The sequence below is a fragment of the Mastigoproctus giganteus genome, chromosome 3 (genome assembly GCF_048544385.1).
Source record: "Mastigoproctus giganteus isolate SK-2022 chromosome 3, ASM4854438v1, whole genome shotgun sequence".
Lineage (NCBI taxonomy): Eukaryota > Metazoa > Arthropoda > Arachnida > Uropygi > Thelyphonidae > Mastigoproctus > Mastigoproctus giganteus.
In genome coordinates, this window is record NC_143577.1 from 43,495,743 (window position 1) to 43,508,263 (window position 12,521).

Genomic DNA, 12,521 nt, shown 5'->3' on the forward strand with positions numbered 1-12,521 from the left:
CCTCTCGAACATGCTGCTGTAGAAAACAGTTATCCAATAAATCCACAAAAACCTTGCTAGTGTGAGAGTGACCATCCCATAAGTTCCAGTCAAATCTGGAAAGTTAAAATCCCCCATAAGTCATTCTGATTTACTGGTCCACTATTTCTCTGTACAATTGTTCTTTGTATCCATCATTAGGCCTATAACACACTCCTACTCTCATTTTTGCTTTTCCAGTGCTTATGTCACACCAAACTGACAACATTTCACTGGCCACCTATATCAACTGGATGCACTACCTTAGATCTTATGTGCTTCTTAACTAATAGCATAATCCCCCCTCCTATCCTTTCTCTATACACTGTGCTCCCCATATTGACATTCTACATCCCATGTCTCTGAGTATGTGGTTGAGGCAACTGGTAATTGAGTTTCTCAGAAAAAGCAAGTGGGACTTCATAGATTGTAGATAGAATATGATATCATAGAGAAACAGAGACCAAATGTATTTGTGAAATGAATGAAGTTTTTGGGAGTTTTTTTTTTGCAGGTAAATTTGTTTTATTAGTATGACTACATAAGGTAAGAGGGCGGATATGTTGTAAGAATTAATGAAATTATTAGATGTGGCATATGATTAACAAGAATATACCCAGCTCTTTGACATAATGTGGCCTTAGCAATTCCCCCCCACTACTCAGATTCCCTCTAGTTACTAGTTGATAGAGTAGAGACAGCGAGAATACATACTAGCTGATCTGGATGAATCCTAAAAAGTTATAAAGAGGTTCACAGATAGTTTCTGAACTAGACTATCTTTCGCTTATTAGAATCAAAATTCAGTTTGCAAACATGATCACTATAACCCATGCTTACTGCACTACCGTTATTAATAAAAAAAAAAAAAAAAAAATAATAATAATAATAATAAAGAAGAAAGATCAGCCTTTCAAATTATTTGGGATAACTGACTTCCAGATAACCGATGTTCTACTGTACTTCTTTAACAAGTGATTCCATTATTTTCCCTGGAACAGATGTCAAGCTAATAGGTTTGTAATTACTCATGTCACCTTTTGATTTCCTTTTGTGAATCTGATGTAAATTCATACATCTTCCATCCATAAAAACTGTCCCTGAATCCAAGAATGCTCTCATAATTATGGCTAAGGGTTTGCTTATCTCTTTTTCTGTCTCCATTAATATAATTGGATAGACCCCAGTCACCCTTTTCATGTTTAGCTGCAACAATTTCTCTTCCACTTTCCTTTCACTTATCACAAAAATCATTTAGCTCCCTTTTAGAGTTTGATAAACTTCTGGCATCCTCTTCCATAAACAATTTCTCATTTGTGATTGTAGATGCAAAGTATCCATTCAGTTTGTCAGCAACAGTTGAACCACTAACATCAAGTGGCCTAACATGATTCATCTCCTTCTTTCTACTATTAATACAAGCATAGAAATCTTTCTTTGCATTCTTTGCCAGAGACTTCTCATAATCTGCTTTATCTTGCTTAATTTCCTTTGTGACTTGACTGCATACTAATTTATATCCAACACAGGCTTCTATATCTGCTGATGATTTATATGTATCCAATGCATTTTTCATCTCTGCCACAAGTCTCATCAGTTCATCTGACATCCATTTAGGTCTAAGCCTTGAACAGTATTTCTTAGTTTCCATGATTATTTTCCTTCATGCTAACCATTTAGAATTTTCTGTGGGTAACATCATCAGCTTGTCCCATTACATAGAATTTAAAACTGTCTGAGCCCACTGTGATCACATTCAGGGAAGCAAAACCCCGTTACTTTTCCCTTGATTAGTTACATCTTTAAGTAAATTTCACATAAATTATATTAAATAATTCCTGCCAGCCAGTGTCTTAACTGTAGATTCTTAATTTTTTTTTTTTTTTTTTTTCTTAATGAAAACACCAAACGAGAGGTATTAGAACCTATAGTACTTAGTATTGTGCTTGGGTTGGAGTTTGAGAAGACGAAAGAAGATATTTGTTGACATCAGACTTGAACCTCTGTAGACTAATTTTCAGGAAAAACATATGAAGGAAGGTTGTTCCAGAAAACGGCCGTTGAATGAATAAACGAGGAAGATGAAAAGTTGGTTCTGTGAGTTTGAAGTTGGACAGTAAATAGATGTTGGCTGGTGGTGGCACATGTTCAGCCTGTTTTGAAAGAGAGCAGGAATTATAGAAGCCAATTCAGAAGAACAGTACCCATAGAAGTATCTGTAGAAAAGGCATGCAGCAGAAACAGTACGTCTATGAGACAGCGAGTGCAGGGACTCTGTTAGAGAGGAGTCATTAATTAACCTAACTGCCATCTTCTGAATGGAATCTAGAAGCCCGAGAGAGGTTTTACCACATCTGGGGCAATGCCCCAGATGTGGTAACAATATTCCAAGGTGGGGTGGATTTGCAATTTGTACAGAGTGAACAACCATTTGGAAGAAAAGTAACAGAGAGCAAAAGAGAAAACAAAGTTTTTTTGGTTGCAGAGGAAGCAATAATTGTAATGTGCTTATGCCAAAAGAGATTAGAAGTTAGGGTAATCCCCAAAAGAGATATATCATTTTGCCTAGAAATCGGAGTGTCACCAAAGATAAGCATAGGACCAGAAGAATCCTTTTTTGCAAGATATAGGACAAGACTGATGGGATGCTTCCACTTGTTCAGATTACGAACCTAAGGGGGCATAAATTCAAATTAAGAAAGGACAGACGTAGAATAGATGTGTGGAAATTTGCCTTTAGCCAGCGAGTGGTTAATTGCTGGAACAAACTTCCATCTGTCATAGTGGAAGTTGATAGGTTGAATAAATTTAAGGAGGAACTGGACAGGCATTTGGAGGGAATGGTGTGATTTTTTTTGGCTGATGCTGCATAAGCTCATATGCTTGCTTTCTTGCATCACATGCCACTACTACTACTACTGAGTTTTAGAAGGATTGAAATCAACTAAGTTCTCTTTGCCTCACTGGAAAATTACCTGAAGATCGGCATTTAAGGAATTGGTAGTGGTTATTCGAGAAGTTGAGGCTGATTGAGCAGGACAAGGTTTCTCACAATGGAAAGTGGCATGCAATATGCTATCATCGGCAAAACTATGGATAGGATTTCCAGTCAATGGAAGAAGGTCATTAATATACAAGAGGAAAAGAGTAGGGGAAAGAATTGAACCTTGGGGGACACCAGCATTAGTGAAGTTAGAAGACAGAGAGCCATCTACCATCACCCTCAGTGAGTGATCAGAGAAAAAACTGGATAACTAATTACAAAAAATAGTTGGCAAACCATAAGATGGAAGCTTGTTTAGGAGACCTTTATGTCAAACACTATCGAAAGCCTTTGAGATGTCAAGAGCAACTTCTTATGCTTCACCAAACTTTTCCATTGAATCACCCATGTTGACTGGACGCATTGCCTTATGTCTCAGATTTATTGTGCTTCTTGAATAAGTGCATAACTCCCCTCCCATCCTGTCTGTCCTTTCTGTAGGCATTACAGCCACTCCCCAATTAATGAAAGGGTTGCATTCCGCAGAACTCTACGTAAGTCAAAATTTCCCCCATGCTTGTACAGCACTCTTAACTGTGCTTGCTGAATTCATTGAATCAAAAAAAAAAAAAAAAAAATGTTCGAAGAACATGTGAATAGAATTATTTATTGTATTTATTCAATGTTTTATCTCATCTCAGGAAAAATTACAAAAGCGTGCAATTTAAAAAAGTGCACAGGTAGGACATCTTTATTGATGCACTTAAATGCACAATGATTTCCAGAATGGTACACAAGCAGTGGTATTAATCTGTAATTTCCCACTGCATTAGCCCCAAGCAAGAGCGTGGCCCTATCTTTTGAAGCCTTGAAACCTGGCATTATTTTTCCTCTTTGGCAATGTATGTTCAATCTGGCATTTTTATCCAGTACAGAGCAGTCTTGTCAATTTTAAAAATTTGCTGCATTGAATAGCCGCCTTCATCAATTTTTTCCAACTCATCACAAAATTTCTCTGCAGCTGCAGAATCGGTAATGGCGACTTCACTGCATACTTTAATGTTTTGGAAACCAGCATAATGCTTGAACCCATTAAACCACCCGATGCTTGCCACGAACTTGGCTTTGGGTTTGCTCTACTAATCCTTAATAACTTCATAAATACTTGTTGCTTTTGCCTGAATGGCCATTGGACTCAAGGGCTCTTGCTTCTGAATCTTATTTTCCATCCATATTATTAATAGCTTTTCCATCTTCGCACCTGAACGCTGTTTTGTTGTTGTTATTTGGTTTTTAGGAGCATTAGCAACTAAGGCCATATTGCTCCGGGAATATGCGGTGGTCATTCCCTTGACCTTTCCGCAACCTCCGTATTTGGTGGTGACGGGCTCGAACCCCGGTCTAATCAAGAAGCGTGTGCTATGCACTGCTGCTCCTTCCCACCTGCTGTTTTGTGATCCTGTTGATCTTAAATGCGTTGATCCTTCAAGATGTTCTTTTATATGCACAAAAATAGTATTCACTGTTGAAGCAGTGAGACCTAATTCCGTGCAACAGATGACAAACTTAGTCCTGCTTCATACTTCTTAATCATTTTCATTTCTAAATCAATTTTGTTTTGTTTCCTAGAACTGCCAGCATTTGCACTTTCTATTGGTCCCTTTCCCTTCACCATCGTAATAAGTAAATAGGAATGAAGAAAGATTCTGAATATTTATTTTTATGTTTTTGATATGATTGAAGATTTCAGTGAAGGGGAACTCATTTCACCATAATACCGTAATGTAAAAACCTAAAGAATTCTAGTTATCGGTATTATCCCAAATGCAATGAGATCGAGTTTACTACCTGTTTATAATAGATTGTGCTAACAGAAAAGCCCAATAAATTGGAAACTGGAAATTGTTTTTATTGTTTTATGGTAGTAACCCCCAGAAATGTGCTTTAGTAAAATGTGGGGTGTTAATAGTGTATCTCTGCCTTTACGGTGTTGTTTATTCAGTTGCTATACGTGCACAGCTTTGTTTATGTGTATTAAGCGTGCCTCCTCGTTTTGTAATTGCACTTTATTCCCTAAAAATTAGTAAAATACTTAAAAGGTGTGAAAAGGAAGCGTCCTGGCGAAGACACTGCAGATTCAGAGAGAGAAAAAAAAAAGCAATATCGATAAACAGAGGCGGACTGGGTCAAAAATTCATACCCGGGAAAATTTATAGTGGCCTCATACTACAGTTTATGGCCAAAATCACACCGACCTCCGGCCCACCGGGATTTCCCAGGTAAGGCTTATGGCCAGTCCACCTCTGTCGATAGAGAAAAAAAATATGAAATTGTGAAATGCTTTGAGCGAAATGAAAGATCATGTGATATTGCACATGCTACAGACCTAAATGAGGCAACGCCGAGAATTACAAAGAATGCGGAGAAAATAAAAACAACTTTCATAGCGGGAATAACTCAAAGTGTAATTAAAATCCATTGGATTAAGACACAAGAATTGGAACGGCTCTCATTTGTTTGGATAGAAAATCAAACAAAAAACAAGTTTGCTTACGATAGAAGCAAAAGCATTAGCAATATTTTATTATTTAATAGTTGTAATAAAATACGTTAGCATTTTATTACGACTTATGTATATAATTTATACTTACGTATTATAAAATACATAAGTATTTTATTTAATATAATAATTTTTTTACGAATAAAATACATTTTATTCGTAAAACATACTTTTTTAGTATTAAAAAATACTAAAAATACTTTATTATAATATAATAAATAATAAAAAATATTTATTTTTTATTATTTATTATATTATAATAAAAAATATTATATTTTTTATTACGTATTTTAATCGTTATAAAATATTTACATATTTTATAACGATTAAAATTACCCGATTATTTATTGTGTTTGGTAATGTTTTGGTTCCAAATGTGTGTTCAATGTTGGGTGGTTGGCACCTAACCCCACTTTTCCCATAGGGCCTGTTGTTTATATTGCACGATTTTGCATTGCACGAAGGTTTCTAGGAACACAACTATCGTGCTATACGAGGACAGACTGTACTTAATAGCATCAGTAAATATTCTTGCACCCCTTCTATTTAAGCATATCCCATCTCTGTAAAAACAGTCTCTCCTCTTAACTAGTATAGGCCAGTGTTTCTCAATCTTTTTACTCTCGTGGCACATTTTCCAAAGAACAAAAATTTTGCGGCACACCTACGTAGTCATAGAAGAAGAAATTTCTAAATTTCGCGGCACACTTCGAAAATTTTGCGGCACACTAATGTGACGCGGCACACCCTTTGAGAAACACTGGTATAGGCCATGCTGAGAAAAATTCTACTCGATGATCCTTGCACATTATTGCCAGGGTTGAATTGATTGACAATGCTCTTAATGTGTGTGTGTGTGTGTGTGTGTGTGTGTGTGTGTGTGTGTGTGTGTGTGTGTGTGTGTGTGTGTGTGTGTGTGTGTGTGTTATGGAGGTTTAATGGCGCATAAGCTGCTGGGGCTATAGTGTGCCTATTCTTAACATGTACCCCCTCCTAGCATGTCTGGGCAAAATTGCAGACACTTTCAAATTCAATCCTAACTCACAAGCTTTTTCCCAACATTTGCCTTTGCTTGTTATGTAAGTCCTCAGCTCTCTCACTCTTAATATCATTAGTGTCAATGTGTACAACAATATCCCCTTTTGTGCCCTTAAAAGAAGATATCTGCTCCACAACGTCATCTACTTTTGTTCCAGGCAGATATCCCCTGGTCCTATTCCACCTATCCTTCTTGCACAGTATATTTCCTGTTTCACTGACAATAGTCATCAACAATAACTACCTCCTGTGGGACAATGTGTTCAGTCTTGAGAGTTGCTGCTGTGTTGCCTGATGCACAAGTATGAGCTCTGGTGTTGATTTAGGCAGCTGAGAGCTCAATGGGCTCCCCATTTTAATTAATTCCTTTGAAAGCATCTGCCCTACTCTTCAAGCTCTCATAAACATACATCAGTATGCTGAGTTGGCACCTAATTTTTTCACACATTCTCTGCACTGAACACGCACACAAAGACTGTATATACCCTTGGCTGTATCATGTCCTGCAGAACAGTCTGAAAACATTACACAAATAGCATATTTTGTTAGGCTGTGATTCATAGGAGACTGGCTCCCTTCAGTACTCCCCCAGGTCACAGCACTTCTATTACTCTGAATCCATTGCATTACTGCTCTTGTCTGGGACATGATTTTCATTTAAATTCAATTTAATATGAAAATACTACATAAAGCTAATATAAGTAACCCACCCCAGAGGCTCACATCTGGTGAGTATGGGCTTGACACACCCAGGGTCTTGAGCTGGATATCATCATTCTTCTCTTTCTTGGTGATTCCCTTCTACTCTCTCTCTCTCTCTCTCTCTCTCTCTCTCTCTCTCTCTCTCTCTCTCTCTCTCTCTCTCAGGGTAACTCAGGAATTTTTTTTTTTTTTTTTTTTTTTGGCTGATGCAGCATAAGCCTCAGGCTTCCTTGCACCATATAGCTAATAATAATACCTAAATGTAATAATACTTATAATAGCACTATCAAGTTTATATTATATGCTATGCTATAAAATATGCATTACATGTTACACTATACTGTTATGTTGTAGAGTTTTTTTACATTCATTGGGAAAAAAAAAAATTAGTTATAGCCTTACTAAAATTAAATTTTGTATATTTCAGCATAAGAAAAATACAAAAAAGTACACAAAACTACTTGATCCAAAACCTTTATCTTATCTTCCTTTAAGGATTAGGCAATCCACCTGTTCCGATCTCAGAGGTCTGCCCATCTTTTCTTCGGTCTTCCTCTGTCTCTTTTTCCTTTTGCTCTATATGTGTAAGCTAATTTAGGGAATCTATTACCTTTAATTCTTCCTACATGTTCTTTCCATCTTTGTCTATATTCTATAATTTTTTCATTAATTGAGTAAATCTTTAATTCCCATTATAAATATGACCTTTTAGAGAGATAAATAGCTTAGTTATATAGCAAAAATATTTATGTTTGGTATTTTATCTAATTTTGTACATCCTTTAACATATCTTAAAAATTTCATTTCTGCAGCTTGTATTCTATTAATGTCTCTGTTTCGGTATCCATGTTTCAGAACCGTAAAGAAGTGTTGATATTGCCATTACTTTGAAAATTTTCAATTGTGTTTCTTTCCTTGTTTTTCTTAGCCAGAGTTCTTTTTATTGTTCCACATATATTTTGAAATTTTGCCAATTTCTGATTCATATCTTCTTTGACATCATATGTTATATCACATTCTAGATATTTACAATGTTTTACTTGTTCTAATATTTTACTGCCCATAACTATTTTTGTTTTCACTGTATTTTTCCCCTTAAAAGCCATTGTTCTAGTTTTCATTGTTGATATTTTAAACTTTATATTCTTCTGTTATTTGGTTTAATTTAATAAAACCTCTTTTTAATAATAAATGCATGGAACATTTATATTGATATATTTTTTAAAAAAATCAAAGATACTTTTTATCATTTACTTTAGTATTAAATAAATAAATAAATAAATAAATATATATTTTTTTCCTGTTTATACTCCGGCACGACAACCCAACCAAGTCAGTAGAGTTTACAATAAATCTTCAATACAAATATTTATCGTATTTAGTAGTCACGGGCTTGAACCCCGGTCCACTCAAGGAACGCGTGCTATGCGTTCCTTGATTAAGCAACTGTTTGAAAAATTATTTTATTGGTAAGAACTTTGAAATTGAGTTGTTATTCAGACCCACAAAACTCCACATTTTCATTGTTGCCAAGAATTAGTTTAGCTGCTGGTACTTCTGTGATTATCATACACATTAAATGGGTCATCGCAACTAGGTTTGAAATAATCTTTGTTATCCAATTCCTCAAAAATATTGTAGACTTCAGTAGCATCCACAGCATCACTACAACTACATTTCAATAAAAAATGTTTAATAATGTCAGAAGGTAAATCCTCCGTGCTATACTTTCATCCATCCTGCACAAGAAGAAATTTTTCTCTGTGTGTGTGTGGAAACCTGACATGACCCATACATAAGGCAATCCTGTACTTTTTTTGATTTTGAAAATGTCCAAAATTGCTTTACTTATATCATGGTATCTATAGAATACTGAATACAATCTTTAGACATTTAATCATGCACTATACCAACACATCCACTTTGGCAGGATTGTTAATGAGCATGATTTAACTTAAAATTTATTCATATTTTGCCTAGAGCACAGATAAAACTATTCAGAAATTTATTCTTGAGTGTTTTTTAGGGATGTTGACCTTGTTAAATTTTTAACTCTTTAACAGTTCTGCATGTTTCCTTGCAGGAGCATCTAAACTGCTCTGTAACACCTGTAAACTATTCAATTAATCACCAAATATGACTGACTGACACATCAGATATGTATAACTTACACAACTTCAAAGTGAATTTTATTAAATTTTTTTTAATACTTTGACATTACTACATAGGTAAAAATAGTTTATAATATGTTTTTCTTCTTTTTTTTTTTTAAATGATTGAATCATTAACAGTATTTAGCAATAATGTGGTCTTAAACCACAGTCAACTCAAGTATGTACACAACTTCACCTGACTCTCCCTCCCTCATTATGTAGGCAGATGCAGTTCAAGGGTTAACAAGTACAGGCATACCTCGGTTAACGTTACCTCTGATAACGAAGCTTCGATATAACGAAGTCCGCAATTTCAAGCCCCATTTAACATAAAAAAAATATTCCAGTTTAATCACCTGAAATCTAAACAAACTGAATAAATTACGGAAACATTTGGGGCTTCTCGTGGTTGGTTCGAGAAATTTAAAAAAACGGGCCAGGATTCATAGTGTAAAATTAACAGAAGTTTCCAGAAAAACTAAAGGAAATAATTGAACGTGAAAATTTTCCACCAAATTTGGTGTTCAATGTTGACGAAAGCGGTTTGTTCTGGAAACGGCTACCAACAAAAAGCTTCATTTCTATTGAAGAAAAATCAGCTGCTGGGTTCAAAGCAGCCAAAGACTGTTTAACGTTACTCTTTGGATCAAATGCCTCTGGCGATTATAAATTAAAATTGTTATTAGTTTACCATTCAGAAAATCCGAGGGCGTTAAAAGGTAACATAAAAATGAATTTACCTGTAATATGGAAAGCAAATAGAAAAGCGTGGGTTACCAAGGAGTTATTTACTGATTGGTTTGTTAACCACTTTTGTCCTGAAGTAAAACAGTATTGTCAAAAAAACAACTTTGAAGAAAAAGCTCTTTTGTTGTTAGACAATGCTCCGGGACATCCTACTGATCTTAACACGTTGGACACATGCATTCCTGTCAAAGTTGTGTTTCTTCCAGCAAACACAACTTCCCTGATTCAACCATTGGATCAGGGAGTAATAACATCATTTAAAGCTTATTATCTGCGTCGAACATTAAGCAATTTAACTGAACTAGAGGATAAAGAGGAAATGACAGTTAAAACTTTTTGGAAAAACTACACCATTGAAAACATTGATAGTTCTTGGAAAGAAGTCACTAAGAAATGCTTAAATGGAGTTTGGCGCAAAATATGGCCAAAAGTTGTACTAGAAGAAGAAAATAACATCCAAGAAATTAGAAATGAAGTTATCCAGATGGCTCAATCAATATGTTTCGAAAATGTCGATGAAGAGGATGTTAGAAATTTATTGAATGCAGAAGATGATGGTTTTTCAGTGGAAGATTTAGAAAACCTTGTTAGCAACGAAGACAAAGATAATGAAGACGAAGTTAAAGAAGTTCCTGCCGAAAAAGTGTTAACAACCAAAGATTTAAAAAGGTGCTTAAATGACATTGAAAACGTTTTAAATTTTTTTAGTGAAAATGATCCTGATTTAGGAAGAAGTTTTATTGTTAAGCGATCAGTGTTAAACGCAATAACTCCGTATAGGCAATTGTTAAATGAAAGAGAAAAAAAGCATAAGCAATCAACTTTAGACTCATATTTTAAAATGTGATTTCACTTTGTATGTAAGTTGACTGTTTATTTAATAAAACTTTTCTTTGTTCGAAAAAAAGCTTTTCATTTTCTTTACGTAGGAACGTATCCCTATTCTGGCCATAGTATTTTTACCTCTGAAAACGAAGTTTCGCTTAACGAAGTAATTTCGTGGAACGCATCCTATTCGTTATTCGAGGTATGCCTGTACTCAAATGAGAGTGCTTGTTAATTCCTTAAAATTAGATAAGAAATGCAGGAATATGCTGAAAGACAAACATGGACAATGGAGAGTTTTGGATTTTAATACACAGATGCTTACCTGGAATTTGAGATAAAATCATATACTGGAACTTCCACAACATGTTCATTTAAAATCTCCCTGAGGGTTTTGATAATAAGGTCATTGTCAAATGCATCTATAAGATATAATTCAAAGAAATTTTAAACATCAAAGTATCGCATTAATATGAATAGTGCTGAATCCAGAAAAGATTATTTTTCAAAAAGCATGTTCTCTTAGAATCTATGGGAGGGAAAAACTACTACAAACCTCCAAAACTGGAAATGTGACTAAGAGAGGGAAGTCTGGATTCAACACATAAAATGAATAATATATACAAAAAAAAAAACAAAAAAAAAACACAATAATAAATTAACACACACTATCCAATAAAAATATTATGACCACCCGTGTTTTCATGTGTTTTAGCAAATGGCTGTTCCTCCCTGTCTGGTGGCACACACATTATGTGAGAACCAGTAAATGTGATACCGCATATTCGCAGCATGCATCCATACAAAGTACTATAAATAGATTAACATGGTACATTAAGTACCAAGTACATTAACATGGGCAAGGACCGTGATTGACAGACATTGAAAAGGGATGACTGTCAAGTACCAGTTGAAAGGTGGCAGTATTATCGAAATTGCAAATTTTGTGGGCTGTTTGAGGAGAGTTGTAGTTAAGGTGTTCCAAGATTGGATAAATAGCAAACAGAGCAGCAATTACTGGGACAACAGCAGGACACCCATGCCTCACTGATGGTCGTGGTGAAGGCAGACTGTCCCACCTTGTGTGAGCCAATAAACAAAAAATAGTGTAACAGCTGACCATGCACTTTAACCATGGGACAATCAGCAGTGTTTCCAAGACCATAATCCAATGAACCTTCCTCCGTGAGCTTTTGGAATAAGCATTCAGTCAAGGTACCCATTGCTACTCATTGCCCCAATGATGCCTGAATGTTTGCACCTGAATAGTGTCACTGGACCATTGATGACTGGAAAAATTTACCTTTTACAATGAATCATGTTTTCTGCTATGCCTACTATGTAGAGAGTAGATAGTGTATGGTGACAAATTGCAGAGAGGAGTCATTCTGATGTTCGGATTCAAGAGAAACAGGAATATATGGTAGCAGTGTTTTTGCATGGGAATGTTTTTCTGGAAATGTGATTGAGCCCTCATACCCCTAGATTGCATTCT

General features: G+C 35.4%; 1 protein-coding gene across 2 annotated transcripts in view; it reads right to left on the reverse strand.

Annotated features, from left to right (window-relative positions):
• LOC150087913 (uridine-cytidine kinase 2-B-like) overlaps positions 1-12,521 on the reverse strand; it is a 151,507-nt gene that overhangs the window by 106,525 nt on the left and 32,461 nt on the right. For both annotated transcript variants that reach the window (XM_090370510.1, XM_090370511.1), the window contains exon 3: positions 11,352-11,448. In XM_090370510.1, coding sequence (XP_090226636.1) covers positions 11,352-11,448 — 97 coding nt within the window. The remainder of the gene's footprint in view (positions 1-11,351; positions 11,449-12,521) is intronic.